The 17,239-nt window shown below is 34.4% G+C and overlaps 1 protein-coding gene and 1 pseudogene across 7 annotated transcripts in view; both read left to right on the forward strand.

The window, feature by feature from the left end:
- The window catches only part of TRPC1 (transient receptor potential cation channel subfamily C member 1), an 84,600-nt gene that overhangs the window by 42,884 nt on the left and 24,477 nt on the right, over positions 1 to 17,239 (forward strand). For all 7 annotated transcript variants that reach the window (XM_016126506.2, XM_036219718.1, XM_036219721.1 and 4 more), the window contains 3 exons: positions 4,181 to 4,517; positions 10,295 to 10,434; positions 11,459 to 11,602. In XM_016126506.2, the coding sequence (XP_015981992.1) occupies positions 4,181 to 4,517; positions 10,295 to 10,434; positions 11,459 to 11,602 (621 nt within the window). The remainder of the gene's footprint in view (positions 1 to 4,180; positions 4,518 to 10,294; positions 10,435 to 11,458; positions 11,603 to 17,239) is intronic.
- On the forward strand, positions 15,009 to 16,945 carry LOC107500830 (annotated as a pseudogene).

The following is a 17,239-nucleotide window of genomic DNA, read 5'->3' on the forward strand; positions in this document are numbered from 1 at the left end:
TCTGGGAAGCTCTTTATCTCTCCTTCAATTCTCAATGATAGCTTTTCTGGGTAGAGTAATCTCAGTTGTAGATCCTTGTTTTTCCTCATTTTGAAAATTCCTTGACAATCTTTCAGGCTTGCAAAATTTCCATTGAGAAATTACCTGACTGTAAATTAGTTTTTTTTTAAACTAGATATCTAAATACAATTAAAGGAGGAGATAATATTTTCCCAAATAGTAAACTTTATTCAGGTAATTCATCCCACATAACAAACTATCCTGATACTTACTGACATAAAACAACATTTCATAATCATTTTATAATGCCCTTGGATTCTCTAGGTCAGGAATTAGGAAAGAGCACAGCAAGGGTGATTTATCTCTGCTTCACTATGTCTAGGGTCTCACCTGGAGATACCTCCCATAATTGAGGGCTACAACCATCTGGAGGCTTCTTCACACATATCTCTTATCCCTAGCAGCAGCTGAGGACTCAGACATGAAGCGCTGAGTGGGCTGGGTGCTCAGGTGGATGGGTCCGTAGAAGGTAGGCCCCCTGAGAATGGGAGCCATGGAGGGGCATGGCCATTGTGGTATGTTGGCTGTGAGGAGATGGTCTGAGAAGCCTCTGAGGGCTGACCAGAGTGCATACAAGAAGCCTGGGCTTCTTCACAGCCTGGTGGCTTCAGGGTAGTAGGACTTTTTACATGGCAATTTATGGCTCCTAGAGCAAGCGTTTCTCTAAGTGGAAGCTGCAAGGCCTTCTATGACCTATCTTCAGAAGTCACATAGCATCACTTCTTTCAGAATTATTCATTAAAGTATTAGAAGCTTGTGGAATCAAAGGGTAAGAATAAGAGGAATATCAAAGAATTTGTGTCTGTGTTTTAAATCCACTGTAAACTTAGAATATTTTCCATTGAAATTTTGTCTTTCCAATTACATATTTAACATTACTGTTAATTAAATCATCATTATATTAGAAAGATGTCAAGGACAGCAAATAGTCCTGAGATTCCTTTGATATTTGGGGGAAAGGTGAAAACACTAAGTTTGGGATGCTGCTAAACTGGATAATTGGTGAGAGGAAAAGCTGTTTTTCTCTCCATTATTTCATCCTGAAGGACAAATTAAGATTCTTTAAGAACACCTGAATTTGAGCAGAGGCATAAAGAATGAAGATTTAAGTGCCAAAAAAAAAAGCAAAGTATATTAGGAAATTTCTTAATTAGCACAACAAACAATAGAAATGCCTTTTTTTGTTTTTAACTATAACGTTGCATTCTGCAAACTATATCTGTCTTTGGATAAATCATTTTAAAACAGAAGATTGACCATGTTATTTAGATATATGAATGATATTAAGACCACTTGTGCTTTACTTTTGTAATTTCAGACCTGATCATATTATTGTATTCAGATTTATCAGAATCCTTAAGTTAACTTCACAGTGTGAGCATTATATTGGTTAAATACTGCTTCTGGCATTTGTAAACTAAGAAGCTTTTGTAAACATTGATAAATTAATTTCTGTAATCAAACTAAACTTTTCTTCTTATTTGAGAATATTTTTCCTTTACTTCTCATATAGAATTCAGTTTTAAGCAGGTTTAAGAGTATCTTTAATGCATTTTACATTCTCGGTGTTTTCATGGATCATAAATGTCTGATATTTATACTTTGATTGCTTGCTATCTTGACATCTTGGTTTCTTTAACTGAAATCATTAGTATTTGTAGACTGAAGTTTCTTTTTATGAATTGTGCTTGTTAACGTTGAAATTTCATAAACATTATTATGAGCCTTTATAAATTAAATGACTAAGTAAGCTAGTAATAATTAATATTTAATAGTGCATGCTACAAATCAGGCACTATTCGGAGAACTTACATTTAATCTATTTTTTTATTTTAATTAGTTTCAAGTATAAAGTATATTAGTTAGACATCTAGATAGTTAGTAAAATGATCCCCCAATTGCTCCCTCCCCGCCCCCCTCCACCTAGCCAATGTATTAATGCTAATTGCATTCCTTATGCCATGCTTCCCATCCCCGTGACCATCCATCAGCTACTAATTTGTACTCCTTTAACCCTTCACCCCATTCTCCCAGCCCCCCAAACTCCCCTCCCTTCTGTCCATCACCAAAATGTCCGCTATATTTGTGAGTCTGTTTTTGATTAGTTTGTTCTTTTTAAATTCTATATTTAAGGTGAAATCATATAGTGTTTATCTTTCTCTGTCTGACTTAAATACCTTTTAGGTTCATCACAGCAATATCTTTTTTCATCCTCTTCCTTTTCATATACAGGGGTCTTGTTTTCTTATCCTTTTAGCCACTCCATCCCTTGATTGGAGCTCTTAATTCTTTTCCATACGAAGTACTTATTGATAGGAATGTAGTTGTTACCATTCTTTATCCTGTTTTTGATACATGGTTTTTTTCTTCTTTTTAAAGAAGTCCCTACAACGTTTTTTGTAATTTTGGCTTGGCGGTGATAAATTCCTTTAGTTTATTTTTGTCTGGGACGCTCTTTATCTGTCCTTCAATTCTCAATGATAGCTTTGCTGGATAAATTATTCTTGGTGGTATATCTGGGTCTTCATTCTTTCGAATATCTTTGGCCAAGCCCTTCTGTCCTGCATAATCTCTCTTAAGAAATCAGCTGCCAGTTGTATTGGTGTTCCCTTATATGTAATTATTTGTTTTTCTCTTGCCGTTTTTAAAATTTTTTCTTTGTATTTAATCTTTGGCATTTTAATTATGATGTGTCTTGGTGTGGGCCTCTTTGGATCCCTGGTTTTTGGAATCCTCGTTGAGCATCTTTATAACCAATGTTTTGAACTCTGCATCTGTTAGATTACTTGATTTCATTATATTTGGATCTCTGTTCTGTTCTGTTGTATGGTTTCTGCTTCTTTGACTTCCCATTTTCGCTGCCTTTCCATGTCTGTTTCTATGTACTAGGTAAAGCTCCTAAGTCTCCCAGTCTTATTAGTAGGGATTTGTGAAGTAGGTGTCCAGTGGCACAGTCTTTACAGGGATTCAGCTGCAGGCCAAATTTAGCCCAAGCCTCTACCCCTATGGGGCCACCTGTCAAGATTCAGCAAGAAATCCACTATGCTTATAGTTGCCTCAAAGGGCCACATCAGAAACCGAGGCCAGCTGCCTCTATAGTGAGTCTAGGCGCTGCTCAGCAAGGCGCACCTGACTTGCTTAAGATATACCCAGATGTGGCTTGGGTGGGGCCAGGGTTGGGGGAGGCAGGGATTCAGGGAGTCCTCTGGGTGGAGTGACCTCTGTTATCCAGTTTGATGAGGTCACAGCTATGGCAGCACTGTGTCAGTGCACTGGGAGGGGGTAGGGCTCAACAGGAAACAATTGATATCACCAGCACTTCTGTACAGAATGAATCTCGCCTCGGTCCTCACACCAACAATATCTCCAGGCACTGGTGCTCAGAGTGAGCAGGTCTGTCACCGTGAAAATCCACTCATGGACACAGGCCCTTTAAGAGGCTTTTCTGCTGCTGCTGCTGCTGCACTCAGCCACTTGAGACCGGGGCAGCCCTGCATCCTCACCCCATCCTACCTTCTGCCATTGCAGAATGCTTTCTTGTATTTCTCCCTAGTTGTATGGTTTGTTCATCTAGATCTCAGGTGATTTTTCTTTGCTGCTGCTCCTTGTTTCCATCACAACTTTGATTTGGTCACCAGAGAGATGAACAGAGCCTCTATCATCTACGCCATTTTTTTTTCTCCCCTACATTTAATCTTTATAACAAGTTTATGAAGTAGATACTGTTATTATCTCCATTTTACAGATAGGAAATTTGAGGTGTAGAGAGATTCAAATTGGCTCAAATCATTTAATAAGTGGCAGTGCCTGGATTTGAATCTAGGCAACCTGGCTCCAGAGGTTGTACTCTTAACATCTACACGTGTAAGGAAATAAAAAGCTGTGTGGATTGTATAAAATTGGTTTTAAACTATTATTGTATTTGTTTCACATGTTAGCATGGTCCCTGTGCAAGGATGACATAAATTTGTGAAGTGTTGCATTTTCTTAGAAGAAAAAAAGCTATTAAAACTATCAATTAAATAATGATATTATCAGATTCTATTTACAGGTTTTCTTTTTCTTTTCTTTCTTTTTTTTTTTTTTTTTTTTTTTTTTGTATGTGTGTGTTTCTTTTCAGTTTGTCTCCCAGTCTAACTGCCAGCAGTTCCTGAACACTGTTTGGTTTGGACAGATGTCAGGTTACCGACGTAAGCCCACCTGTAAGAAGATAATAACTGTTTTAACAGTTGGTATCTTTTGGCCAGTTTTGTCACTTTGCTATTTGATAGCTCCCAAATCTCAGTTTGGCAGAATCATTCATACACCTTTTATGAAATTTATTATTCATGGAGCATCATATTTCACATTCCTGCTATTATTAAACCTATACTCTCTTGTCTACAATGAGGATAAGAAAAACACAATGGGGCCAGCCCTTGAAAGAATAGACTATCTTCTTATACTCTGGATTATTGGTAAGTATCAAGTTTGTTTCAAAGGTTTTGCCTTTATTTAGGCCTTTAATGTTCCTTTGCTTGGTGGCATTATAAACATCTGTGTTCAATATGTAGTTTTACACTGTTTGCACAGCAAGAATTTGGATACTTCCATGATCATTGAAGACTTAACTAACATTTTTGTAAAGAAAATATTCCTGAACTTGATGATAAGGAAACAGAGCTCTTATTCGATATTACTTAATTACATGGAAGTTTTTATTCTGTGTTAAATGTTTTTATTCTCGGTCTCTAAAATTGTCCATGATTGTTAAAACAGGAAAATAGATTTTGCTGATAATTGCTTTTTTGACATAAGAGTATGAACCTATTCTCAGTATTTTAAAATGTAACATATTTTATACTTGGTTGCATTTTAAGAATTAACTATTTTGTTATATCATTAGTTCTCTTTCTGAGAACCTATGAACGTCTGTAGTTACATCTTCCCTAGTGACTAACTCTATAAATCAGTTCTTTATAATGATAAGCTAGATTGCTTTAGAAATTACAGATTTTTATAAAATATATGACATTTTATTAAAAATGTTTTTAATAGGTAATTATGCTCTATAATAAATATTTTAAATGACCTTCTGCTGCCCTTGCCCTTTATTTGGTTGGGAGGGGAGACGTGAGGGGTTGAGGTATAATCGTATTGTCTATTTATGGACTTTTAATGACATCTGCTTTATTTCCCTCTGGATCTTCAACCCTGTTTTTAACCTCAGCATTTCCCACTTATCTTTCTACTATTTGCTATAGAGGGAAAGGATATTGAAATTTAGTCTTTTCAATGGTATAAAGCATATATGTTAATATGTTCTTGATTTTTTTCAATTATTAAATAATTTGAGAAGAGTTAATATACAATGTTCACTCTTAGTTTTCCTTCAGCTGCAAAAATAATTTGCATATTTTGGGATTTTTATTTTTATTTTGAAATTAGTTAATTTTAAGTAACTTGATCTTAATCAGTGTTTTACTTTTAGCAGTATGCAACCTATGATGCATTAATGTTTAAAATCAGATAGATGAAGTAAAAAGGATACACATCTAAACTCTGGGTTAAAGAGAATTAAATAATTTCTCCCTGTTAATATTTCCTGTTTTCTGTGTTTCTGCTATTTTATCTAAAATTTAATGTTTTAGGAAATAATTTAGATTTTATCACATATAGTTCCAAATTGCATTGTTGTAGATCTTTCTAATGTGAAATTTGTTTATATTGTTATTTGAGTAGGTTAAAAAATATTAGACTGAAAGGAATCTCTAAGAAGGACTTTTTCTCTCTATTCAAACTATTCCTGAAATATTGTCATAAAGAAAATTTTATATTGTTTCATTATAACCTATTGTTTAAATGGTAGTGAGAAAGAAAGAATATTTTCTTTGTTTTTTAAATAATGTTCAGTTTACACAAGTCTGTATAAAAATCAAATTAAAATTATATTTCTTAGCAGTGCATAGAAACTCATTGAACTCATACTGCTCTTTGGATAGCATGAATATGCTGCTGTCACTGCATTTCATAATGGTAAAACTATGGCTATTTCTTTTTAATCACATTGCCCTGTTTTCAATAACATTGCTGAACACTTTTGCATGTGTGCACGCTCATGCACATACACACTATGATTAATTTTCTAACCATATTCTGCCTCAGTAGAAGAGTGCAACGTGAATTAAGCCAGTAAAATTCCTGGAATTATTTTACTTTTCTCAGCACAGAATAAATCCTGCTAAGGATGTCTTCTAAGCCTGTTATGTAATTAGATCATTCTGGGCTTCCTTAAATATATAGATCTGAATGTGCTCTGAGGAAACATGTAGGAATCGTTTGCCTGCTGTCTAAAGACACTACTTGGTTCAATTTATTATTTCATGCATTGAGCACAGTGACTTTTGACTCATGATGAATGACTTTTGTATGTTTATTTCCTGTTGTTTTCCTTAGCCCTCCAGAAAAAAAGCAGGGTTAGATTATAGCAAGGCAGAGAAAAATGAAACAATATGTTGATGAATGCACAACTGTTGCTGGTTTCCTTTTACTTAACTTTTCACTATTAGAATATAATAGGAAACTACTATAAAAATATTTTTTTTAAATGTCATATACTTACCTTATCCAAGCACAAGCAGAAACAGATATGGCCCAATACTCATGGAGCTTATGGTCTAATTAAGGCAAAAAAAAAAAAAAAATCCACAAATCCACAAAACACAATAACCTGAGAGTCACACATATAAATTAAAAATCACAAATGAGCTAAGAGCTACTAAGGGCATTTTGCCTAGTCAGGGAGATTGGACTAATGTGCTCTGTTTCCTCAGAGCACATTATCTTGAGGAAGTAGTAAATGAGCTAAAATCTAAAGAATAAATAGGAGTCAACTAGGAGAATTGGGAGAGGAAAGTACTCCAGGCTGATATCAAAGTTACATTCAGAGGCCCCGTGGCAAAAGGAAGCATGGTACATAGAAGAGACCAAATAAAGGCTGAAGCAAGGAGAGCAAGGGAAGTGGAATCAAGAAGAAGCTATAGAAATTGATGTTGCCCCAGACCCTGGACAGCGTTATAGGCCGTGTTAAGTAATTTTGACCATACTAAGAACAATGGAAAACCACTGAAGGTTTTAGGTATGTGACATGATCAGATTTGCCTTTTGAAAAGATCATTCTGGCTATAATGTGGAAAATGGGTTGGGAGGGTAGGGCTGTGTCAAGAGTAAATGGAGAGAGACTATAAGGAGACCGTTGCAGTATTCCAGTGAAAGCTGATGGAACCTTGGATTTAGGGTGGTTGTGATAGAAAATGAGAGAAAGGAACAGCTTTGAGAGATATTTTACAAAGTAAAGGCAATAGGAAATGGAAATACCTATTATGTGGGAGTGAGAAAGAAGGAGATTATTAAGCAACATAGATGGTTGTGAGGGATTCGTGAGAGGGTAGATCCTGAGTGTGGTTTTGGATATGTTGAAATAGAAAAACTTTCAAGAGATATCAATCGGACTGTGGAATACACAGTCTGGAGCTCAAGAGGAAGTCTAAGCTTGAGTTAGCAATGTGTGAATTAACAACGGACGTGAATGAGACACTAGAAAAAGTATAAAACGAAAGAAGAGGACCTAGGAGCAAACCTTGAAGAATCCCAAAATGATGAGATTACAGTTTACTAATGTTACTAATTCTAAAAAACAAAAACAAAAAGGACCATAAAATATAATACATTGATTATGTAGTGATTGTATTGGTTGTAATTATTTTATTCTTCCGATCCAATTAAGAAGTATGAAATACATCAACTGTATTAGCTTCATTTTGGTATTAGATATTGCACAGGAGAAACTACATGATCCTGGCACTTACTGCTCTTTCAGATGTCTGCCTTTTTTTGATCAAAAAATCTCCAATTTATGTTGTAATTTTTGCTAAAGAGTTACTTTTAGATATAAAATTGAATTTAACAGAAATAAAGTACTTATTTTATTAGCATCTTTTTTGGTTTAATGTTTTAGTTTCATAGTGTTTAACTTAATACAATGTAGACTATTGAGTTTAACATTTTCAAGTAGTATTTATTTGTTTTATTTTTATTACTTTTTATTCCCACCCCCAGTACTTTTCCTAATCTGTTCATTTTAAAAAGAAATTCAAGTGGAATTTTTAAAAATGTTTTCCTTGTTGTATCTGCAAGTATTTTTAAATGTTTTTCTACATAAAATATGGGTACTTGTATAATTAAGATATTATGTTTTTGAAGAATGCTTCAGGTATTTCCCAAGTGAATTATTCTACCTACTGGTAAGCCAGAAAATGATTCTGATTGACTTAACTTGATCTTCACCCATATGTTATGTTGCAGCACTCTATTCTTTTGTTACTTTATAATCATTTTTAAAATATCTTAATGAAGTAATGTATCATAATATTATCCTAGATTATATTGCTATTCTCTGGTGTTCCTAGGAATATATAACTATGGAAGACCCTTTGGCCAAAAAGGGGGAAAGGGTTTTTGTTTGTTTGTTTGTTTTTATTTGTGTATATTTATTCACTTAGCAGTTTTTTTGAGCACCTACTATGTGTCAGGCACTATTTAGGATATTTAGGACATTAGTTAATAAAACGAAGATTCTTACCCTTGAAGAGTGTACCCAAAGTGTGTGTGGGTGGGGGGTGCGGGGAGATAGCTGATAATAGACATAATAAGTAAACTATCCAATGTTTAAAAGTGGTAAGTACTAAGGTATAAGAAAGATAGAAGCAGAGTTGGGGCATTTTGCGTGGGGAGCATGGGCTTTACGATTTTAAACAGGATGAAAGGGCAGGTGGTAGGCAAAAACATGAAATGAGGGAGTTAGCCAAATGGATATCTGGATGAGGAGCTTCTGGCCAGAGGGAAGCACCAGTGTAAAGGCCTGAAGGTAAGACTCTTGTGTTCAGAAAACAAGGAGTGAAGGAAGCCTATGTGACTAGAGTGGTGTAAGGAAAGACTGATAGAAGAGGAGGTCGGAGAGAAGAGGTAATGTAGGGCCTTAGGCCATTGTAAGGAATTTGGTTCTGACTCTGAGTGAAATGAGCTATAAGGGAAGGTGCAGTGCCCACTGCACAATCAGCAGTGGTGATTTTGGGTTCTCACTAACATTAACATTCACAGGACAAAATAGGCAGAAACCTGGCACCAGGATACAAAAAGGAAGTACAGCATGTCAGCATAACAGCTTCAAATGTATCTGTTGGCAGTTCTTACAAAAGTTTGGGGCTGCTTCTCGGCCTTATAGCAGGCACACTCAGTTGTATGGAATGAGTCCATATGGATGGTTGGAGGCTACCCCAGCTAGGGAAACCTCAAATCTAGCAGGAACTATGTCTTATCAAGCCTAAGAGTATAGTTCCCACTACAGGCACATTCTTAAGAGAGATATCACAGAGAAGCCGAAGCCTGTGTTTCTCAACTGTTTTTATATTGTCTTGGCTGTGTATACGGGAGATTAGGGAAGAAGGAGACCAGACATGCTATTTGTAATCCAGGCAAGAGAGAATGGTGGCTTGAAGGTGAAGTAGTGAGAAAGGTTAGATCCTAAATATATTTTGAAAGTAGAGCCAACAGTTTTGCTATTGCATTGAAGGTGTGGTTAAAAGAAATATGAGTCAAGGACTATTCAAGGACATTTGGATTGAGCAACTAGAAGGATGGAGTTGCCATCAGCTGAGATGGGGAAATCTTCAAGTGCAGTGAATTTGAGGGCAGAGATTAGGAATTCAGTTTGGACATTTTGGTATGTCCAGTTGGAGACATAGAATAGCCAACTACCTATATAAGTTGAATTTAAAAGGGAAATTTAGAGATATTAATTATATAAATACAGGTTGAGTTTAGAAATGGAAATTTGAAAGTCTACTATGTAGGTGGTGTTTAAAGCCATTAGACTAGACTGAATGAGGTCACCATAGGAGTGAGTGTAGATATAGAAAAGGATCAGGGACTGAGGGTGTGTGTGTGTGTGTGTGTGTGTGTGTGTGTGTGTGTGTTTAGCATCAATTTATTTTCTTACAGTTATTTGACCTTACTTATAAAATCCCTCTCTGAAACTTAAGGTTATTTTCTTTCAAATTTTGAGAATTTTTTACTGAAGTTATTTTTCTTCTGAATGAGGCTATAGCTGATGCAAGTGTTATTTAGTACTTAAAGTATTATTTTGGTTTATTTTTGGATTAAGAGAATTATCTGATTTTTTCTTCCTTGTTTTTAGGGATGATTTGGTCAGACATTAAAAGACTCTGGTATGAAGGGTTGGAAGACTTTTTAGAAGAATCTCGTAATCAACTCAGTTTTGTCATGAATTCACTTTATTTGGCAACCTTTGCTCTCAAAGTGGTTGCTCACAACAAGGTGACTATTAACTATGTCAATTGGGGGTATGAATGAAGTTTGTTTAGGAAAAACCTGATATTTTTAGCCACCTAACTCAGAGTTACTTTGGTTCAAATCTATATCTGATGTCTTTTTATTTTAAACCTATCCTTGTACAAGGGAATAGTGTAATGTTTCCTTCCTTTCCAATAGTTCGAAGGATGTTAATTACCTTTCAGTGTTGGTTACCTGTTAATGCCAGGCACCATGGTTGATACTTGTTATATTTTACTCATTTTATCCTCACAGGGACTCTATGAGACAGATGTCCTTATTCCCATTTTGCTAATAAGGAAAATGAAGTTCAGTAATACTAAGTAACTTGTCTGAGACTACACAGTAAGAACCCAAGACCGGATTTAAATCCAGGTCTGTTTAGGCATTTTCTTTCTACCAAATGCCGATTCCTTATATCTGAGCCAGGTTTATTTACTTCATTAACCTGTATATACTTAAAATGAAAACATAAACTTACTTAAATTGATTAGTGTTAGATATTTTTACATCTACCAGAAAAGAAGTTTATCTGAATAGAATCCATTATATAGTGTTTTACACATTTTAAATCATGATGATTATGTTACACAGCTTAAAAAGTGATTACCGTATATGTAATTATTTTTCTGATGCTCATATTTTTAAATTTAGAATTGACAAAAATCTAGCCTTATAGACATCCTACGATTTTACTTTTATAAAGCTTTAAGCTATCCCAAGCCCAGAAAAGGCACTAATGACAATTTTTTAAATTGTTTAATTTTTTAAAACCTAAGAATTTCTGAGAAAACCATATATAGAGTGAGTGATATTGCCTCATCTAAGTAGGAATCTTTTATTTAATTAAAACAATGTTATTTCTATTAAAAGAAAATAACTTTATAAAACATAGAGATCCCTCACAAGGGGAGAGTCATAATAAAATAGTTTTTTAAATCAGAATATTTGTTTTTATATTCCTAAATTGAGAGAGCTATTTACCTTTGGCTTTTTTTTCTAACTTTAGTTTCATGATTTTGCTGATCGGAAGGACTGGGATGCATTCCATCCTACGCTGGTGGCAGAAGGGCTTTTTGCATTTGCAAATGTTCTGAGCTATCTTCGTCTCTTTTTTATGTATACAACAAGCTCTATCTTGGGTCCATTACAGGTAAATAATTTTCTTTTTTTTAAATTTTATTTTATTATTTTTGAGTATACAGTACATTGGTTAGACATTTATATAGTTTATAAAACAATTCCCCTAATTGCTCCTTCTCTCCTCTGGTTTTCCACCTAGCCAATATTAACTGCATGCTCTGTGCCATGCCCCATATCCCCATGACCATCTGTCAACTAATTTTTACTTCTTTAACCCTTTGTCCCATTCTCCCAGCCCCACAAACTCTCTCCCCTCTGTCTGTCACCAAATTTTCCTCTATGTTAGTGAGTCTGTTTTTGATTAGTTTGTTCTTTTTGCTCCTTAGATTCCATGGAATTCATATGGAATTTACTTTTCTCTGTCTGACTTATTTCACTCAGCATAATAACTTTTAGGTACATCCATGTCGTTGCAAATGGGAAAATTTCATTTTTTTTTTAATGACTGAGTAATATTATTCCATTGTATATATGAACCATAACTTCTTTATCCAATCATCTGTTGTTGGGCATTTAAGTTGCTTCCATATCTTGGCTATTGTAAATTGTGCTGCCATGAATATTGGGGTGTGTAGATCTTTATAAATTATTGTTTTGGTTTTCTTAGGATAAATACCCAGAAGTGCGATTGCTGGGTCAAAAGGTATATTCATTTTTAATTTTGAGGAAACTCAAGACTGTTTTCCATAGCGTCTGTACCAATTTGCAATCCCACCAACAATGTATGAGGGTTCTCTTTTCTCCGCATGCTTGCCAATACTTGTTCTTTACTTTATCAATGATAGCCATTCTGACAGCTGTCAGGTGATAGCACGTTGTGGCTTTAACTTGCATTTCTTGATGATTAGTGACCTTGACCATCTTTTCATATGTCTATTGGCTATCTGTATTTCCTCTTTGGAGAAGTATCTGTTCAGGTTTTCTGCCCATTTTTTAATTGTATTATTTGTTTTTTTGTTGTTGAGTTGTATGAGTTTTTTATATATTTTGGATTTAACCTCTTATTAAATGTATCATTAGTGAATATCTTCTCCCAATCAGTCAATTGTCTTTTTATTTCGTTGATAGTTTCCTTTGCTGTACAAAGTTTTAGTTCGATGTAGTCCCATTTGTTTATTTTTTCTTTTGTTTCCCTTGCCCTAGAAGATACATCTGAAAAGAAATTCCTGTTAGCAATATCAGAGAGCTTACTGCCTATGTTTTCTCCTAGAATTTTTATGGTTTTGGGTCTTACATCTAAGTCTTTAATCCATTTTGAGTTTATTCTTGTATACAGTGTAAGAAGGTGGTCCAGTTTCCTTTCTTTTTTCTTTTTGCATGTATCTGTCCAATTTTTCCAGCATCATTTATTGAAGAAACTATCTTTACCTCATTGTATAGTCTTACCTCCTTTGTCATATATTAAATAAGCGTATAAGTGTAGATCTATTTTCTGGTTCTCTATTCTCGTCCACCGATGAATGTATCTGTTTTTATAACAGTAGCATGCTCTTTTGATTACTGTAGCCTTGTAGTATAGTTTGATATCAGGTAGGTGATACCTCCAACTTTGTTCTTCCTTCTCAAGATTGGTGTGGCTGTTCGGGGTCTTTTATGGTTCCATATAAATTTTAGGATTATTTGTTCTAACTCTGAAAAATGTCATTGGTATTTTGATAGGCATTGCATTGAATCTATAGATTGCTTTGGGTAGTATGGCCATTTTAATAATGTTGATTCTTCCTACCCATGAGCATGGTATAGGCTTCCATTTATTTGCATCCTCAATTTCTTTTTTCAATGACTTATGATTTTCTGAGAACAGATCTTTTACTTCCTTGGTTAATTTGATTCCCAGGTATTTTATTGTTTTCAATGCAATTGTAAATGGGATTGTTTTCTTAATTTCTCTTTCTGAAAGTTCATCATTGGCGTATAAAACTGCCACTGACTTCTGAATATTTATTTTGTAACCTGCTGCTTTGCTGAATTCGTTGATCAGTTCTAACAGTTTTTTGATGGACTCTTTAGGGTTCTCTATATGTAGAATCATGTCATAAAGAACGTTTGTTAGACGTCATTATTACATTTTTCTACTTGTCAATTGGAACATTGTTCTTTATGTTAAAGCTAAACTTTGCTTTTCAAAATAATTAACAATTGAAAGGACACAGCATGTTCATCTGCTTTGCTTCTGGTTGAATGATAATAATTTGCTTTCAAGTATTCAAGTATTACTTTTAAGAATTACTAAGCTGTGGTCCATTGTCCCTCTTCCCCTAGTCCATAGACATGGATGTGTTTTAAATATAACTATGCTTCAGACTTTACTGGGACATAAAAATCTACTTTTTACCAAAATGAATCTCACATTTCAAGTTTTAAGTGATAAATATAAGAGAGGTATTATGCAAACAGTGTATACTTCATGATGATTTTGAAAATATGTAATTTTGTTTAATAAATATTAAATAAATATTTAATAAATATTATATTGTTTAATAAATATTAAATAAATATTTAATAAATATTATATTGTTTAATAAATATTAAATGAAGTAAGTTGGAAAAGTCCCATTTTTAGAGCTAAAAAATTTCATAGAGTTCATGCTGTCCAACTTTATGTTGTATAGTACTTCGTAGTTAACGAAATAAAGCTTTTGAGATGGTATGTGATTTGTTCAAAGTGATATGATTATTATGCATGAGAGTGTAGAACTAAATTCTGAATCTCTTCACACTAAAGAAAGGAGTCATAATTGGTTGCATTTATCCCCCACAGATTTTAGTAGTTGATTATTTTTAGAAGGTGGGTGACTGGCTTTGCGTATACTCTGAATTATCTTACAAGTCTGAAAATCTGAGCAATATTTATTTTTCCTTGATAAGTCAAAATTTACTAACAATTTAGAGTCTCATTTTTATTTTTTAAGGAAATATTTTAAATAAAAGGCATAATTACCTTCTCCAGAGATATGTAAATAAAATATGTAGGAAAAACCTGATTTGATTTGGCTCATGCTATCATCCTGCAACAGTGTTTCCTGAAGTGTGACCCACTTAACCAAGTCCTGTGAGATGCTCTGACTGAAATAAGCAGTTTACATACTTCCTTTGAGAATTCACATTGCGCGCTATCTCATTAAAGCCTGTAAGAAAGAAATAAAGAAATGTGTCTAACCTGTTCAAATTATCATTAATTAAAATTCATTTAATGTCATACCCATTTCTCATGAAATAGGCTCAGATCTCTATTTTTCTCCAAAACATAGAATGTGAAACACTGGTTTAGACCATCTCTTATTTTGATTTAATTTTGCCACTAATATTTTCTGTGAATATTTTAATCAAAAGTCAATGATATTTGAGGGCGGCTCCATAGTGTAGTGATTATCACATCTTCTTTCCCCGCAGAAGGTCCTGGGTCCACACCCCAGATGCGCCAGGCCCCGGATGCGCACCACAAGTGCGTGGGAGGAGTCACCCCTCTTTCAGAAATCCAGTTCTTAAGGGGAGACGGCAACATCCGTAGGTCAGGGGTGGAAGCAGGGTGGGGGACAGGAGTTAAAGAGAGGAAAAAAAGTCAATGGTATTTTGACATGCACGTTTATTTTTTTTTAAGTGAAAAACTGATGATGTTACTAAGTTTTTATATTGGAAATTTCTTTATAAATTTCTGTAGGATAAAAAACGGATAAAGGATATTAGTGAATTATCTATTTTTTTTTTAAACCATTGATTCAGGTCTTCTTGACTTAGTTTCTTACCAAAAGAACTATAAATATATATACAAATACTGCATTTGTCATTTCAGCTGTCATATGTGTTTTTCAACTCCATAATTATATTGTTCTAATAGTCTTAGAACTAACAAATAATTTGTCAGGCTAACAAATATATGTGGTGTTCTTATTTTTTAAAAATGTTTGCAGATTAATCATAACATATGTTTAAATATTATGATCTAGTCCCAAAAATGATTTTTTAAAAGTTATCTTTATTGATAAGCATATTTGCTACTCAAAAGTGAAGATTGCAAAGACTCACCTGAAGTGGAGGAGAGGTGCTCTAGTTGCCCTCCAAATTCTTGGTTATGGAATATTTGGCTTATCCTGGTTCATGCAGTTTGGCTGTGGGAGTTTGTGGCATGTGCTGAGGTGAGGCCTCAATGTACACTTTGGGATGATCCCCAAAAGCTCAGTGAATGAGACAGACAGACAGACTAAAACTGAAGCAAGCATCTAAGGAGAGAGTGAGGAGTACAAAATGCTTCTTGTGATTCAAAGTGACTTAAAGATGAAAAAAGGGTAAGTGGTTGCCCAGTGCTTTCATGCTGCTGTTTCTGTCTACAAGCAGATTCAAAGGAGAAAGCCTGAATTGCTCAAACAACAGGAATGTTGTAACCAACCCAAAGTGGTGGTCAAAGCCCCTGATGAAGAAACTCTGGTTTAATTATTGATCCATGCAAAAATCCTGGGACCAACTGTAAATTTAATCCAAGATGCTAGACATATTCAGATCGCACGAGACTCTCACACTTTCCTAGGGATTGGGCCAAGACAAGCAGACCTAATTGGCAAAGTCACTGGTCACCTAAAACTTTACTAAGTAGAATTTTGATGATTTTACCACTACAAGAGTTTAAAACTGTCAACCATTGATTACCTGTGCAAATATTCTCAGAAAGAAGGTTGTCTGCCATTTTTAGCGTGTGATTGTTTCTCATGGTTGCAGACTCCTTGCTCCAAGTCGTTATGTCAAGTCAGCAGGAAGGAGAAAAGCAGAGGACAAATGGCAGAAAGCATGGGCCACAAGAACAATCATTTTTAAAATACTTCCACTTGTAACTCATTGGTCAGAATTTGGTCACATGGCTATTTGTAGCTACAAGAAGGTCTGAAGAGATAACCACTTTTAACGGAGCATATTGTCCCTCAGGAAATTAAGGTCTGGTTAGTCAGGAAGAGGGCAAAAAACTGATATTGAATAAGAATCTGTAGTCATATTTTCGGGCTTTTACTTAAAGAAGTTTTCAAATAAAGACATTTGTTTTCTAGCATAGTAGTAACATGATAGATTTGTATTACATAGCATTGCCAAAATATTCTAAAATAATTTTGTGTAAAATTTATTTTTTTACATTTTATTTATAAATATGCAACAAAATTAAAAGAGTAATCCAGTTATGAATGTAAAACTAAGAGAAATGGGGAAAGAACGTTGACAATAAGTTAACTACTTTAGCAAAAGTGCAACTTTTTTTCCTTTACATATATAACCTATTTCAGATATTTTCATATGATTACTATAGTTTGTTCGATTTGTCCCCATTTACTTACATTTTTTTTCCTTCCTAATCTTTGCAGATTTAGATGTTGACAGACTTTCATTTAAATTAGTTGTACTATGGATGCTGTTCTAAGATCTTTATTAATATTTATTATCTCATAACCATTGATCCTCATAACCATTCTAAGAGTCAGACTCTTATTTCCATTTTATAGAGGAAGAAACTGAGGTATAGAGATATTAACTAATTTGAACAAGGTCACACAGCTGGTAAGGAACAGAACTGGGATTCTAACCCAGGTGGTTTGGCTCAGAGTTAATGGTCTTAACTGCTCTGCTCAGTTGCCTCTCCATTTTCTATGCTACAGAGTAATATGAT

The sequence above is a fragment of the Rousettus aegyptiacus genome, unplaced genomic scaffold, assembly GCF_014176215.1.
Source record: "Rousettus aegyptiacus isolate mRouAeg1 unplaced genomic scaffold, mRouAeg1.p scaffold_m13_p_4, whole genome shotgun sequence".
NCBI classification, from domain to species: domain Eukaryota; kingdom Metazoa; phylum Chordata; class Mammalia; order Chiroptera; family Pteropodidae; genus Rousettus; species Rousettus aegyptiacus.